The sequence below is a fragment of the Petaurus breviceps genome, unplaced genomic scaffold (genome assembly GCF_028583685.1).
Source record: "Petaurus breviceps papuanus isolate PSGF00001 unplaced genomic scaffold, PetGlider_PUasm1.0 37, whole genome shotgun sequence".
In the NCBI taxonomy this organism is placed as follows: Eukaryota; Metazoa; Chordata; class Mammalia; order Diprotodontia; family Petauridae; genus Petaurus; species Petaurus breviceps.
Window position 1 is genome coordinate 47,158,778 of NW_027186296.1, and position 16,468 is coordinate 47,175,245.

Genomic DNA, 16,468 nt, shown 5'->3' on the forward strand with positions numbered 1-16,468 from the left:
CAATGCAAATTGTACCCTGTCCTGTACATGGTCTTCCCTTTGTTTGCCACAGAAGTGTCAAAATACTCGTGGCCTTCCATGCCTTCTTGTGACATTGCAAGGATATCAGTACAACCCCCAGGCTGACCAGTAGTTACCCCTTGCTCTAACCATGTTACCATACCTTCTTTTGATCATATGTCTACTTGATGGCATCTTTTACTCCTGTTCTTCAAAGCTCCTTTCCTGTTATATGTTACAGCCTGCTCACACTCTCCCCACTGCTGTCTGGGTGATGATACTCATCTTCAGGTCTTTCGGGACTACAGGGTTCTATGTCTTACAGCTAGAGAATACCAGTAGAATACTGATATTAAAAAGACAAACCATTGTTTCCAGGAGGAGTTTGGAGTTATTAAAGATGTTTTTACAAATTCCTAAAGACAAGCCAGTCCTCTACTTTTTTAAATTCTGGGGTAACTCATGGTCCATCTGTACTGTCTGCCTCACACATGCACACATATGTACATATATTACATGTATATGTATACATGCATACACACATCCCATTTGTACATGCATGTATGTGTGTGAGTATATGCATACACAAAGGGGGGTATTGTGTATGTCTATAAAGTGTCCTGTATGTATATACATGTATATACACATACATACAAACATGAGTATACCTGTATATACATATCCCATTTCTGTATGCATGTATGTGGTATATACACACATATACATATATACATACATATATACATACACATAAATGGGATATTGTGTGTGTATAAAATGTCCCTTTGTGTGTCTACATATATACACAAATACCTATACTGATGGATAAACTCTACTTGTCCATCTAACTGCATATCATAATCTGGGCAGCTGACATTCTTCATCCACTTGGTTGGGTTTTTTTGTGTGTGGATGGAGAGACCACTTCTTTTAAATGCTCATGGTTCTCCTTCCAGAAACCTCTGCAACATTAAATTTAAAAAGCATTTGACACACATTATCTCATTTAATTCTCACAACTACACTGTGAGATGGGTGTTATCACCAGTTTATGAATAAGGAAGCCAAGAGAATTTAACTGACTTACCAAAGGTCAGTAGCAGAGACAGATTGACTGATTTCTTTCCATTTTAATGTACCATTAGATCTATGCTTATCTCAATGAAAACATAATTTCTGTTAAAAATTCCTACTTAAAGTATTTCACGTGACCAGGAAGAGAGGAGCTGCAATCTATATCACTGGAAGGAATACATATTGATGAAACCGGAGATCTGTTTGAGAATCTAAAAAAAAAAATCTAGTTCATGGTACTCTAGAAGCTAGAATATGGAGTAAAGTAAAAAAATCTCAATGGGAAACAGTGTTAGAAAATCCCAAGCATTTCTATAGCCTTCTTTGTCTCTTTAGGTCACCTGCAGTGAAAGGCAATATTCATAAATGTGGGTTTGGTGGAACATTTTTCAGAATTGTAAAACTACATTTAGTAAAAAAAAAAAATATGTCTTAAGGGTCAAATATATATTTAATCATCAAAACCTGAGGGGCAGAGCTCTTAAATGAAGCAATATACCCATGGTCTCAGAATTTTCACATGCATAGGTTACTATGAAAACAGTACAAAATATAAATTGTCAGAATTATAACCATTTTCAAAATGGGGACACCTTATATACATCTTTGGCTGTGGCTTTTAATGAAAAAAAATCTATTTAATTTTTATTTTGGGTAGTAAGTTGTATATCTATCCTTGTATTCCAAATGTTAAAATACATTAGGTGTGTCATAAATAATGATTAAAAATATTACTACAGGAAAAAAAAGTTTCCTGGTCATCTGTGCTCAGGAAAGGTAGTATATTAAAATATTAGGGATGCGCGAAGACCTCGACTGATTTTTTTATACTAAAAACATATGGAAATTGGGGTGGCCAGGTAGCACAGCAAGTAAGAGCACCGGCTCCAGTGTCAGGACAACCTGGAGATTGAATCCCGGGCTCAGACGCTTAGCACCCACCCAGAAACACCTGGCCGTGTAACCTTGAGCAAGTTACTTAACCTCAATTGCTTAGGGGTGGCCAGGTGGCTCAGCGAGTAAGAGCACTGGCCCCAGAGTTGGGATGATCTGGGATCGATTCCGGGCTCAGATACTTAGCACTACACCCAGAAATAACTGGCCATGTAACCCTGAGCAAGTTACTTAACCCCAATTGCTTAGGGGTAGCCAGGTGGCTCAGCGAGTAAGAGCACTGGCCCCAGAGTCGGGATGACCTGGGGATCGAATCCGGGCTCAGATACTTAGCACCACACCCAGAAATAACTGGCCGTGTAACCTTGAGCAAGTTACTTAACCCTGATTGCTAAAAAAAAAAAAAAATCATATGGGAATATGAAAATTTATGCCAAGACAAGATTTCAATATACAAGGTATAACTCACTATAGAGTTTGCCCCATTTATTTTACTACTTTTTCTTTGACAGGAATTAGTACCATATTTTATTTGACCAGATGTGATTTCATCATTGTAGAGAATTCCAAGTAAGGAAACTATTTTCACTGATAAAGACAGAAGAAAAATTATTTGGCAACTTATTTTCCCTGGGAGTTCCCTTACAGTTCCCTAGGGCACTTAGAGGACAAGTGACTTGTCCAGAGTCACACATCTAGCATGTGTCAGAGGCAGGACTTGAACCCAAGACCTTCCTACCACCAAGGCTGGTTTTCTAAGCACCATACCACACTACTTCCTGTGTTTTTGTTTTTTGGGAGGCAATCACGGTTAAGTGACTTGCCCACGGTCACACATCTAGTAAGTGTCTGAGGCCAGATTTAAACTCACATCTTCCTGATTCCAGGGAGGGTGCTCTATCCACTGCACCACCCAGCTGCTCCTACTTCCTCTATCTCTTTTTGGAAACAGAAGATTTTGCCACCTCTTTGAAAAACCTAGTGTTAAAAGCAGACCTGTGTTCCTTGTATACTCAAGCTAGGAATGGTCACATTTGTAATCTTAAAAAAAAAAAGAAATTACAGTTCTGTTTTGTTTTTTTATTCAAGCCAGTTATAATAAGCACCTGAATTCTACAATGATTACAGTGTGTGAAAGCATTGTTTCTTTAACTCATAAATAGTACCTGGAAGTTTTTAATACATTAAAATCCAATGGTACCTTTTCAAAATCACTGCACCAATGCCAGGCTGATTCTTGACAAAACTGAAGACTGAACGCTGTTTGGCCAACCTGAGGAACGTGTCCACCAGTTGCTGTTTCTGTCCATTGGGATTTGTCAAGTGAAATGTCTTTGCTAAGGTTTTTAGCTCAGGAGCAGAAAGCAGTTCAAGTACTTCAGAGAGTTCTTGTAATTCAGATTCTAGAGAAGCAAAAAGGATAAGCATTTAAACTGGAATAAGTATTTAAACTTCTATAACCTTTCAACAACAGTTTCATAGATAATTCTTTCCCAAGAGCATCTACAATTTCTAGCTCTTTTGTCAGTGGGACATAATTTTTAAAAAGGAAAAAAAGATGGTTCTTATCCTCTAATGATATAACAATGGCTAACAGGGCCAGGAGGGCACCTACCTTTCCCAAGAACAAGTGGAATTTTCTTCACTAAAAGCTAGACTATCCTAACAATTAAATGAATAAATAAACTATAACTAATATGGTGTGACAGGATGTCATATGGGGCTCTACCTATTAAGTCTCTCCTCACAGGGCTTGCATGGTGCTTGAAATTCCACCATTAGAGTTTCATTCCTTTGACCCTTGACAATTTAGTCACCAAGAATAGCATAATTTCTATGAAAGAACATGTGTACACACACACACACACACACACACACACACACACACACTCCCTTTCCTCCAAACTAAAATTCCCAAACTTAGCAAAAGCTCTGAGGAACCAAGGATGTTCAATCTGGTAAAAAAAAAAAAAAAGACAATTAGGTGGAAGGTCTTGAAAGAAAATGTATTATACCTGTCTACAAGTATTTGAGGGGTTACCACATTTTAAAGGAATTAGATTTATTCTGGCCATCTCTAAAAGGAAAAGCTAAGAGAAACGGGTGTAAATTGTAGAGCAGAATACTGAGATCTGATGTTAAGAAAAACTTATTTTTTTCCAAGAAAGGAATGGGCAGCCTCACTAATGGGCTTTGGAAGGCTGGATGACCACTTGGGAGGGAAGGAATAATGGAAAGAAGGGAGAAAGAAAAGAAGAAAGGAAGGGAGGGAGGGAGGGAGGGAGGGAGGGAGGGAGGAAGGAAGGAAGGAAGGAAGGAAGGAAGGAAGGAAGGAAGGAAGGAAACAAGCATTTATGAAGTATTTACTATGTGCCAGGGACTGTGCTAAGCACTTTACAAGCACAGAGTGGGCTTGATAGCCTCTGAGGTCCTTCTACAGTATTGAAATGGTTAAATTCTGACCCTTCACAGAAATATGAATGACTGAATAGGAAACTGTTAGAAACCAAACCAACTCAGATTCTGTGATTCTGTCAAGTTCTATTCTTGTCCAGTTTCTAGTTTTGTTTGTTTGTTTAATTATAAGAGTTTCTCATTCAAAGGAGAAGGAAACAACTATGGATCTATACAAAAGTCATTTATTAACCACCAGCTATGTGCACTATATTAAGTAATAATTACAAAATAAAAATGATCCATTTACTAATTAATCAAAATAACCCATTAAAATGATCATGCAAATTATAATCTTAAAGCCTTCAAACTTTAGAAGCCATTTCTTCCTTGTGGGTATTCCATCTTCTGATACAGACATCAACCACAATATCAGACTTCATGAATTGTAGTGCTATCACCCACCCTCACCTCTTGCCTTTCTCACCCCCTCCAAAAAAACCCAGAGTGGCCAAGACTCTAGAGAAAAATCTTCCCACAAATAGATAATGCTCCTCCTCAGACAACAGATATAGAGTCTGTACTCAAGGCCTTTTAAACTTCCTAAATCCTCCCAGAATCTGTGTTCCACTGGCATGAGGTTTAAAAAATAATTAATCAACAAACATTTATTAAAAGCTTACTAAGTGCCAGGTAACTGTGCTACAGACTGAGGCAAAAACACAAAAAGCTATCCTTGCCTTGAAGAAACTTACATCCTAATGGAGAAGAGAACATGTAAATATATATATCTACCAGGATATAGAATAAAAAGAACACTAGAGGGGAAGGCTTAAGTAGCTGGTGGGGATCAGGAAAACCTCCTGGAGAAGGAAGGCTTTAAACTGAGTCCTGAAAGATGCTGAGGTGAAGAGATAAAACGTTCTAGGCATGATGGATAGGCAGAGCAAAGGCACAGAGGTGGGAGACAGTGTCAGGTGCAAGAATGGCAAGTAGGATGGTATTGTTAAACCACAGAATTTATGGCAGGGAATAATGCATAAAAAAGATTGGAAAAGTAGGAAAGGTTCAATTGTGAATAGCCTAAAATGTCAAATACAAGAATTAATATTTTAATCACAGGTAATACGGAGACACTGGTGTTTACTGAGCAAGGGGTTTAATATGGTCAGTCCTATATTTTAGCAAAGTCACTTTGGGGTCTCTGGATTACAATGGAGCATCTAGAAGCAAGGAAATCAATTACAGTTAATCCTTCCATATTGAGACTTTCCCCATCACAATTTCAATATATCAAAGGTTTGGGGCAGCTAGGTGGCACAGTGAATAGAGCGCCCGCCCTGGAGTCAGGAGGACTTGAGTTCAAATCTAATCTCAGACACTTAACACACACACACACACACACACACACAAAACTAGCCATGTGACCTTGGGCAAGTCACTGGACCTCAATTGCCCTACCTTCCCCCCTCCAAAAAGCCAAAAAACAACAACAACAAAAAAATATATATCAAGGGTCAGCATAAGAAATTAAATGGGAATTTTGGGGGAGTTTTGTGAAGCTGCAGAAGACATGCAAAGGCCAGTAGATAACACAGAAAGTTTGAAATTCAGAAATGCATAAAATATATAATATTGTATAATATCAACACATTTTTTTAAATGCCATAATAATTCAGACTTCTTCTCTGGTACAAAGGGAGGACCAAAACATTTTATACAGATTCTCCAAAACACGGTGGGCACTGTGCCCTTAAACCTGAGATGTGGAATGGATAATTGCAGAATATTGCAATAGTCCAGTCAAGAGGTAATGAGGGTTCAAGCTAAGGCAGTGGACATGGGGTTTGGGAAGAGATATATGAGATGTTACAAAGGTAAACATAATAAGATTTGACAACAGCTGTACATACAGGGTGAGTGAGGATGTGGAGGAAAATGAAGTTGTGAACATGGGAAACTGGGAAGAGGGTGGTGTCCCCAACAGCAGCAGTGAAGTCAGAAGAGCAGAATGTTTGGGGAAGAAGGACACTAAAGTTCTGTATTGGATGTGCTGAATGTGAGATGACTATAAGACAATTTAAACTCAGGCTCACCTCCATGCTAAGGTATCAAAGCAGGAATTCATAATATCTAAATGGGTCTGTGACCACATCAATTCAGGAATTCCCTCCAAGGCTTTGCCACCATGAAGATGACCGCTGGGGCAGAGGTCCAGAAGGAAAACCTGAGAGTCTAGACTGAACCAGGTTTGGAGAAGAAACTCTCTTGGAAAGTACTAAACATAGACACCTTGGAAAGAACAAGCTCAGTTCTAGATGCTTCCGGCAAGGCAACAGGATGCTTCTCACATCATGGTTTTCATTTCCCTTCCCCCAAACTGCAGGCGGCCTATAGTCATGGCAGGGACTGCTGAGAAGAGCAACAGACTGTTCACATTCTTTGAATAAACTGGAAATCACTAACTACAGTCCTTCCTGTAATATGGATCACCATCAGGCCTTCCCTCTGCCCTTCCACTGTACTGTCTAGACCTCTGGCATTGCTCTCTGACCTGCTAATATACCCTATGGATCCCTGGATCTTGCCATGCACCCAGTGATGTGTCCTTAGGACTTCTAGGCCTTTTTATCTGACATGAAACTGAACTGTTCTATATGTGTTGTCTCCCCTAATTAGACTGCCATCTCCTTGAGAACAGGGAAAGTCTTACTTTTTCTCTTTGTATCCTTAGAGCTTAGACTAGTGCTTGGCACATAGAGAGCTCTTAATAAACACCTTTTCATCCATTCAATCAATATTTCAGAAGATGAAGATGAGGTGGGAGTAAAAGGCAAACTTCAGCAACATTATTGATTTCAACTTTTAATTCTACTAGCAGAGAGTGGTAAGAGTCTCTGAGGGCAGCTCAGATTCCTGACAGACGAAGAAATCAAGAACAGATCAGTTCTTCCTTTTTGTGGTACTTGCTAATAATGCAAATGTTCTTGGGTTATTTCCAAGTATACCAGCATCAAGCAGGATCATATAACAGCAGACAACGTTTAGTTTTCTCAGCATTCTTAATCTGGACTTTGATCACCATCAGTTTCAAATGATTAGTTATCCCAAAGAGAAGACTGAAATTGTCAAAAATTCAAATAACCAAGGAATTCATTTTGACCAACTAGACGTACAGTGCTGTATTCATGTTATTCTAAAAGCAATTCAGACATTATGCTAATTGCACATTTCTTATTACTAATCATACCTGTTTGCAGAAAGCCTACTTCCTTTAATTCTTCAATTGCTGGTGATAAATCTTGGCCAATCTCTCCATAATCTATCTTGTTAGTTTTTATCCAAACTTGCTTGCGTTGAAAAAGTCTTACATATAACTTCTGCCCACTTGCTGAAATGATTAAAAGGGAAAAAAAATATTAACTTTCTTCATAAAAATAATGATTATAAATTTAATAATAGCCAGCATTTATATAGCATCTACTATTTGCCAGGTACTATGCTAAGTGCTTTATATCTCATTTGAACCTCACCCTGGGAGGTAGGTGCTATTATCCCTGTTTTACAGTTGTGAAGAAACTGAGGAAAACACAGATTAAGTGACTTGCTCAAGGTCACACAGCTAGTAAGTGTCTGAGGCTGAATTTGAACTCAGAACTTCCTACCTCCAGGTCCAGTACTCTCTCTACTGCACCATCTAGATGCCTCATGACTTCCATTATCTTTCAGGAATGTATATGCAAATATGCTCTTTAAAGTAAAAATGTTTAGAGGCAGCTAGGTGGTGCAGTGAATAGAGCACTGGCCCTGGAGTCCAGGAGGACCTGAGTTCAAATCCAGCCTCAGACACTTAATACTTATTAGCTGTGTGACCTTGGGCAAGTCACTTAACCCCAATTGCCCTGCCTTCCACCCTCCAAAAAGAAAGCAAAAAAAAAAAATTTAAAAACCTCAATTACAGTTACTTATAGCATATAATTAAGTTCTTTTGATATAAAAAACTCAGAACATACAAACATGACCATTGTATTATAGAGCTTAATCTTCTCATCTCAAGTATGGTATATTATAGGGGTTCTTAAACTTTGATATCACAGATCCATTTAGCAGTCTGGTTAAGTCTATAGAATCTTTCTCAGAATAATGGGGTTGGTTTTGTTTTTCAATTCACAATTGATACTAGAGGTATCAGATTTTATTGAAAATAAAGATGTAACTTTTTTCCTATCCAAGTTCATGGATCCTTGAAATCTATCCAAAGACTCAAACTGGGCCATAATAATCTTAACTTGAATTTTTATAGGAGTCCAACCCAAAACTGAACTGTTTTTTTAATTGTTAATTAGATATTAGTTTAATATCTAGGTATTAGATTTTGATGTCTAACAAAATTAGACTAGATTTTTGTCCACGAGAAAAATCTATAAAATGATCACAAATCAAAGAAATGACTAATTTTGAATAAGCATTGTTCTAGGAATCAAGAAACTCTAGATCTAATATCAATTTTTTCATTAACTAGCTTTGTAATCTTGGCAAGTCACATTCTCTGGGTCTCAGTTTTCTCATCTGCAAAATGAGGTTAAGCTGTATTATCTCTAATGTTTTTTAGAGCTCTGAGATTCTATAACCTATCATAGGAATTAACAACCACATTCCTTTCTCATTTTTGTAAAAGCAACAAAAACAATTAGCAGTGGATTTCAAATAACACAAAGAAACATGATTATAAAAGATTTGCCTTTGAGAGACATGCATAAGAACTAAACATGTAGAACTTTCATTAGGGAAAATGGTCTCACTTTTGAATTATAATGAAGCATACAATCCATTAACTATTCAAACTGAATTCATGATAATTCTCATTAATTCTGTCTGTACCAGTCAGGAGAATTCTGAATATTCTTGATAGGATAGTAAACTTGACATCATTATGTCCTTTCTTCTATTGTGAGTAAAAGAAGGAAGTAAAGTGGGATGCAGGGTAGATAATAGGGAACAATTATCCCCTAAAGAGATGTTTTTACACATACTAAGATATAAAATAATTAGGGAACACTAAAATGATCACCACACTGAGACCTACAATAGGGCTCTTGCTCATCAGCAAGTTTTAAACATTATTATAAACCCTTGCTCATCAGCAATATTTAGATATTATTAGCCACTTGTATGGAATCTATGCAAATGTAGGTTACCTGGTACACCAGAGGCTAGTACGGCCCAAGTCAGCTTTTTGCAATTCCAGTGAGATCTCATGTTTCCTGTAGGCATTCCTTTTATGTAACAAATTTTAAAGTAACTTTTCCTTCAAATTTAGACTATTCAATTCTAGATACAACTGACTTCCCATAAATAGAGGCAGGTTGTAAGTTTTTAAAACTTATTTTTATTACTGTTATTACTCTGTACTTTGTTTTCTTTTCACCTTTACTTGAGAATAAGTCTAATGGTCCATGCTAATATAATATTTGAAAAAGGAGCAGGAAAGTTAAAAAAAAAACAGCAGACTTCTCAACTTTTTCTTTTTTTTTTGTTACCAGAATTTACACTTTTCTAAGTGAGATTGCTCTTTGAAAAAAGTGAGTGTTTTGTGTCAAATATTTTGTATCACTTAATAAAATGAGCTTTCATTATAACCACAGAATTAATAATGCAATATCACAGAATTAAGTATTACTTAGACATAAGGATTCCCTTACATATGAAGTCCTATGGTCAAGGACCTGATAATGAATAAGCTATCTATGAAGCTACCACCTATTACACAAATATACTCTTGTTAAGATTATGAAAGCAAATGTGACGCTAACAGTACAACTACATTCAACATAGACACGGGAGAATCTGGTATAACTGAAACAATTCTTTCCCACAAGAAGAAACAATCTTTTGGTTTTCTCTCTTTGGATACCTGATAGTTTATAAAACTTGCTTAAGATTTCCATATCCTGTTCATCAAAGAGCTTCAGATCATCTTCATTTTCAAAAACTGCTTTTAGTACCACAAGAAAATTCCTAAGGTAATATGGATGTTTTGAAAAATCAGAGCTCAAGTCCAAGTTACCACTACTTTGATTTACTTTTTCTGATTCCTCATCAGCTGGCTCTAATTCTTCACAGGGCTCCAAAAAAGCAGAGTCATGAATGATTTCATTTTCTGAGTCAGTGTGACTTTCCTTCAAAAGTGTTCTTGTGTTATCCCTTTCAGAATAAGTACTTATAGAACTATTACATTTCACTGCCAAATTAGCCGGTGAAAAAGCATTCTGGGGCCACTGAGTTTGGTCTTCTGAGACAGGAGTCATTATTACTTGATTACATCCAGTTGATTGCACTATACCCTCTCTTCCACTTTTGCTACCCACAACTTCAAAATTCTTCTCTGTCTTAAGAATATTCTCTGAAGTTGACAATTTACTACCACAAATTTCATCCATAAAATCAAGTGTGGGGTATGATATTCCACATTCTTGGGAATCAGTCTGACTTTTGTTTTCCAATATTTCTTTATCTCCCAAGGTATATTCAGAAGCGGTACTTTCTTTCTTAGAGCATACAGAAGGCTTTTCGGAAACAAAAAAATTTTCCTTTTGAGAACCACTTCCCAAAACCTGATCTTCACCCCCATCTGTGGCAGAGTTGGCTTCTACTTCATTAACAGCTAGAGGCATCAAATTTTGTGTCCTCAGAACTTCCTGTTTCTCTAGTTTCTCATTTTTAGCTACCAATTTTCTAGCTTCTATGTATCTTCTGGACAATTTTGATGACAGGCTTCCTAAGGGAATAATTTTCATTGTCTGATGTTTCAACTCCTCCCGACTACTGCTTACTAAATTATCATTATTCTTAAAGTATGGACTAGTTTTCTGTGCCATATCATTTTTAAGAGAATCACTTTTGATGGGGCTCAAACTTATCTGTGGAGGCAAAGATTGCTTTGGAGGTGTATACCCTGTGGTGGTATTGTCGAAATTAGCTGGAGATAAATTTGAATTTACTGAGCTTTCAAAATCTGCTGTATAAATTTGAATTACTTCATTACTGTTCTGCTGACACATTTCATCAATGTGCTTATTTAAGTCATATCTTGGCACCATCTGACCACAGACAGGGCAAGCAAGTTTGGCTGGGGGCACACTGTTGAAAAACGAAATAATAGAATTGGATTTGAATAGCCCCTTTTTAGCCTTGGTTTCATTCTTTTGATTTTTACTTTTTGACAAACTTTTACGAGGTCTTTTTCCTTCAGGAGAGTTGTCTGACATTTTGAGAACAAGAAATTATACCACATAGGTTGCTTCATATAAAAGAGAGTAATGGTAACATTCTAATTTTGAAGTGATAAAAATTGGAATTGTTTTCTTTCATGTTCTTTGCCTGAGCAATTTCTTCTTCCTACAAGTAAAGAAAAGACTCATTTAGAAACACCTAGTAATTTAACAAAGAGGTAAAAAAAATCAAATGATTTAAACATTGAATGACAGAGTGGCTTAAAGGAGGAAGGCCACTAGATAGGAGACAGAAAATTCTACCTTTAGTCCCTAGTCTCATTCTGTCACTTACTATAGTTGTATGACTTCAGCAGCCTTTTTACCTAAGATTTTTCTTTTTTTTAAATATTTTTATTTCTTTTGGTTTTCTGTCACCTAGATTTCCCCCAGCTTTTGACCCCTTCCTCCCTTGCCTCCCCAGGGAGCTATCCTTCATAACAAATAATTTATTTTTTAAGGAAAAAAAGTAAGGGAGAAAAAAAAAAACAGCAAACCTAATCAATACATTGAAAAAATCTGATATCACATGCACTGTTCCACTCCTGTGGACCTCCTACATCTGCAAAGGAGCCAGAGGCAGTAAGACCTATTTTCTTATTTGTAGAATGAGTGAGTTGGCCCAGGTGATCTCTAATATTGCTTCTAATTCTAAAATTTAATTATGCTAGATATGAAAATCGAACTGTAAAAACAGATGGCTTATTTAAAGTTTTAAGGACCATAAATTGTTTCATTATATCATTAATATTTCTAAATCAAAATTTCATGATCATAATAAACAGGAATATTCTCTTTAGATACCATGAATCAATCACACAGACTTTCCCAAAAACCTTTCCTGTGCCCATTCTTTAATATTGTTGTTGTGTTTGTCCTTCGTTTCTGAACAGGACTGACATCAGGCAAATGATGACATGACTCACAGTTGACTTTGATTTAAGTGAGGGAGGGCTCTACAAGGTCACCAGCCTCACTTTTTCCTCCAGAGCCATATGGATCCAGTGACCAGATATTCTTCAGGACAACTGGAGATGACTCAGGATGTAATGGGAGACCCTGGCCCTTTTAGGCTAAGGACTTTTCAGGTGCTCACTTAAAAAGTGAGGTAATGCCTATTCAGTGAACAGGCCTCTTTAAGAAGTGAGTCAAGGGATCACCCCTTTAATTAGAAAAAGGGAAAAAAAAATCCAGCTGGGAGGGGAAGACCCTCAGAGTTGCTATATCGATGACAAACAGCTACCACTGACATTTACTGTAAGCCAGCAGGGCCCAAAATACAGCCATTAAGTGGAGCTTGGGCTAGGACCTATTGTGGTCAAATCTATGAACTTCAGAGTGAACTGGGTTTAAGGTTTTGTGAAAAGAGAAAGAGAGAAAGGCAAGAAAGAAATAAGGAAGGAAGGGAAGGAGGGAGGAAAGGAAGGAAGGGAAAGAGAGAGAGAGAGAGAGAGAGAGAGAGAGAGAGAGAGAGAGAGAGAGAGAGAGAGAGAGAGAGAGAGAGAGAGAGAGAGATCTAGCCAGCAAACCTTAAACCCAGCTCATTTCCCTGATTCCATGGTCCTTTTTTGAAAATGAAGGATAAACACAACCTGTAAGTAAACAAAGCTGCCTGAATGGGAATCCAGCTAGTTGGGTAACTCAGCTTGTCCTCCCCCTCCCCCTCTCCCTCTCCTCCTCTCCAGATGTAAAATTTGATGGCCAGAAGCTGCCCACTTAACTTGGGGTTTACTGGTTTACTGGCTGGCTTGCTTCCTTCCGGTACAAAACCTTAATTCCTCGAAACAGCACAGATGTAAAAGAGGAAATAAATTTTTACTTTTGTTGCTCACATTAATCTAGAATCCTTGCAAAAGCTTCCAGGTACAGCCTGCAAAAATGAAAGGGAGAAAGAGATGTTCAGATGTGAATATTCTATCTTCAGAATCCCAAAGAATCCAAAATCCTAATAGCTATACATAACTATTCTTCTGGGTTCTCATGCAATTAATTCATACATAAGAATTCAAACTCCAAAGAATGCTTACAAAAACAGGGTTCCCAGTAATTTGGTTTGTTTCTCTAAATTAAGAGATGATCTTCTGGTCAGTCCCTATCCTTTTCCTTTCTTATGTCAGCTAGGCAGTTAGCTGGGAGTGAGTTAATAGAGATCCAAGCTCAAATCTGGCCTCATACCCTTACTGTGTGACGCTCAGCAAGTCACTTAACCTGTCTGCCTCAGTTTCCTCAACTGCAAAATGGGAATAACAGCACCTACCTCCCTTAGCTCAGTGCCTGGCATACAGCAGGCACTTAGTAAATATTTAATGAATCGGCACAACGCTTAATACTTTTTGGTGGCTAAGCAGCAACTTGTGTATCCTTCCAGTTTTAACACATACGTATTCTGCATTTACTCCTTTGTGTGAATATGGGATTCCTTAATTTTTGTCTGTTTACCCAAGAACGAATAATTAAATGTTTATGGATTGATGATAAGCTCGGGGCTCGCCGAGGCCTTAATGGCCATCAATTTACAGACAAGGAAACTGAGGCTCAAAGGGGTGACCTCAGTTAATAAGCACGTGGGACGAACTGCCGACTTAGATACTGCTGGCCCCAAGCCCAGCTCTCAGACTGCTGATTTATCAGGGTCCATGTTGTATCCCCAGCCCCCTGCCCCCCAGCAGAAGGGAAGCTCCTTGACGGTAGGCACCGTCCCATTTCGGTCAGGCTCCCCCGCGCCTAGCACAGACCACCGTACGCAGAGCTGTCCTGCACTGACTCTGCGGGGCGATGGGGCTGCTGAGGGGTGGGAAGGCCCAGACTCCAGACAGAGGAGGGGGAAGGGACAGCGTAGCAGGAGAGCGAGGTCGCTCAGTCAAGGATTCCCCCTCCCCCACGCCGGGGTCTGCACGACCTCCTCCAACGCGCCCGATGCACGCGCACCTCCCATTACTCTCACAATTTCCCTTCCTCTCCGCCCCCCCCCCCCCATCAGTCGGCAGGGGGTAGTGAATTCCCTGGGGGAGGGGAGGTGACAGAGAAAAGCGCCGGGGTTAGAAGAGCCCGGAATCATCCGCCTTCCGCCTCGCGGTTTCCCTTTCCTCACCTGGTTCCACGCTCCAATGTTCCCCAGACATCCTCAATCTGTCTTTCTCTGGGCACCTTCGGCCGCGAAGGCACAACAGGAGGAGCGTCGAGCGATCGATCCCGTTTAAACTTTGGATTGGAGGCTGGAGTCTTTGAATTTCGAGTCGGCTAAAGAGATTTTTCTGGCGACTCCCCTCTCCCTCCTCCAAAACAGCTGGGTGGGGCAGTGGATAGATCCAGGGGTTTTTAATCAGGGTTAAAAACGCGTTCAAATGCAGCTCCAGGCACCGTAAAATGGCAGGTTGAGAATTCTAGCACCTACTTTCTGATTAAATGAGGTATTTGCAGTGTTTATCATAATAGGTCCTTAATAAATGCTTGTCTTACCTTGGGGGTAATGAGTGCTTTGTACAGAAAAGTGTTTAGGCTGGACCTGGAGTTTAAATCCAGGCTCAAACACTTACAAATTGAGTGACCCTTAAGCAAATAACTTTGCCTAGGTTTCCTCAGCTGTGAAATGGGGATCATACTAGTACCGATCTCCCAGGGTTGTGTGGATGAGATATTTGTAAAGCGGTTTTTTCAAACCTTAAAGCACTATATATGACATAGATATTTTGTCCAGAATACCATTCAACAATCCAGGGTGGACCTAAGAATCACCTCGATGGCGTGGGGTTTATTTTGCAGCTATACCCCGTTTCACAATTGCTTGGGGGCCGGGATTTGAACATAGTCCTGTAGGGGACTTAAGACTACTTTACAGGATCGTTCTGGCAACTGACACTTACTGGCTGTATGACTTGTTTATTAAATTTTCCTCAACTATAAAATGGAAATAATAGCACTTTCCTCCCGGGATTATTGGGAGAACCAAATGGGATATTTATCCTAGCACAGTGGCTGGCCCATAGTAGGTTTCATTTAAATGCTTATTTCTTTCCTTCCAGACTCCTTATTTAAGATCAGCTTTGAAGCGATTCTGCAGAGAATCCATTTTAATCAGTTCAAGCCACAGGAGTCTCCTGTAGATTCTCTCTAAATCAGATTGTAAGGAACTGTTTTTCTTCACAGATCTTGTGTTCATTATTAAACATATAAGGCCTTATTAAATACTTGTCATATTAAAATGATGGAAGGTGATTTAGATGGCACTAGAATAACCTACTTCTCCAATAAACTGCCACCCTGCCTTTAATTCACTTCCCTGTTGTTACTCATTATCTCATCCTCTATTTATCCCAAGTATGGATTGCTAACTGGCTTAATTTAGATCCCCCAGGTTCAGGTAAGAACCCAGCAATTTTGAAAACAAGGCAGTTTTCAACTCGATGAACTGAAACCCTCCCCAATAAAATGCTCCAGGAGTGCAATGAAGGGGGGCTTTAAAAAAAAAATTAAGGTTTGAAAACCACTCCTTGGTCCCTCTCCATTAAGATCCCCACATCAGTCAATTTGTGTTTTTCCAAAGCCAGACATTTGCCTTAAACAATGACTTTGCATATCTGCCATTAATTAAAAGGTAGGTCTAGGGGAAGGTGTGGATGCATCAGTTCCTCTACTTTTTAAAAAAATCCCAGTTTTGAACATTTTATTGACCAATGAAATAGTTTCATCTATAAAATGCCATCAGTTTTGTAGCTCACCACCTCTAATCTGACCATGTTACTAACTCTAGCCTTGATTGAAATCACCTCTCAGCCTCTCCCCTCTAATGGGAGAGTCAGAGAGCAGAGTACCAAACTCCTCCTAAAGCTTTCCTT

At 38.8% G+C, this 16,468-nt stretch overlaps 1 protein-coding gene across 11 annotated transcripts in view; it reads right to left on the reverse strand.

The window, feature by feature from the left end:
• FAN1 (FANCD2 and FANCI associated nuclease 1) overlaps positions 1 to 14,835 on the reverse strand; it is a 41,087-nt gene extending 26,252 nt beyond the window's left edge. Inside the window, exons 1-6 of one of the 11 annotated variants that reach the window (XM_069098416.1) lie at positions 14,725 to 14,835; positions 13,466 to 13,503; positions 10,277 to 11,760; positions 9,561 to 9,638; positions 7,613 to 7,753; positions 3,170 to 3,371 (exon numbers count right to left, since the gene is read on the reverse strand). In XM_069098416.1, the coding sequence (XP_068954517.1) occupies positions 3,170 to 3,371; positions 7,613 to 7,753; positions 9,561 to 9,638; positions 10,277 to 11,630 (1,775 nt within the window). In that variant the 5' untranslated portion in view covers positions 11,631 to 11,760; positions 13,466 to 13,503; positions 14,725 to 14,835. Of the gene's footprint in view, positions 1 to 3,169; positions 3,372 to 7,612; positions 7,754 to 9,560; positions 9,639 to 10,276; positions 11,761 to 13,354; positions 13,504 to 13,890; positions 14,506 to 14,532 lie in introns of those variants that run through there. The other 10 variants (XM_069098423.1, XM_069098417.1, XM_069098421.1 and 7 more) reach the window with 10 other exon arrangements.
• Positions 14,836 to 16,468: the final 1,633 nt, after the last annotated feature.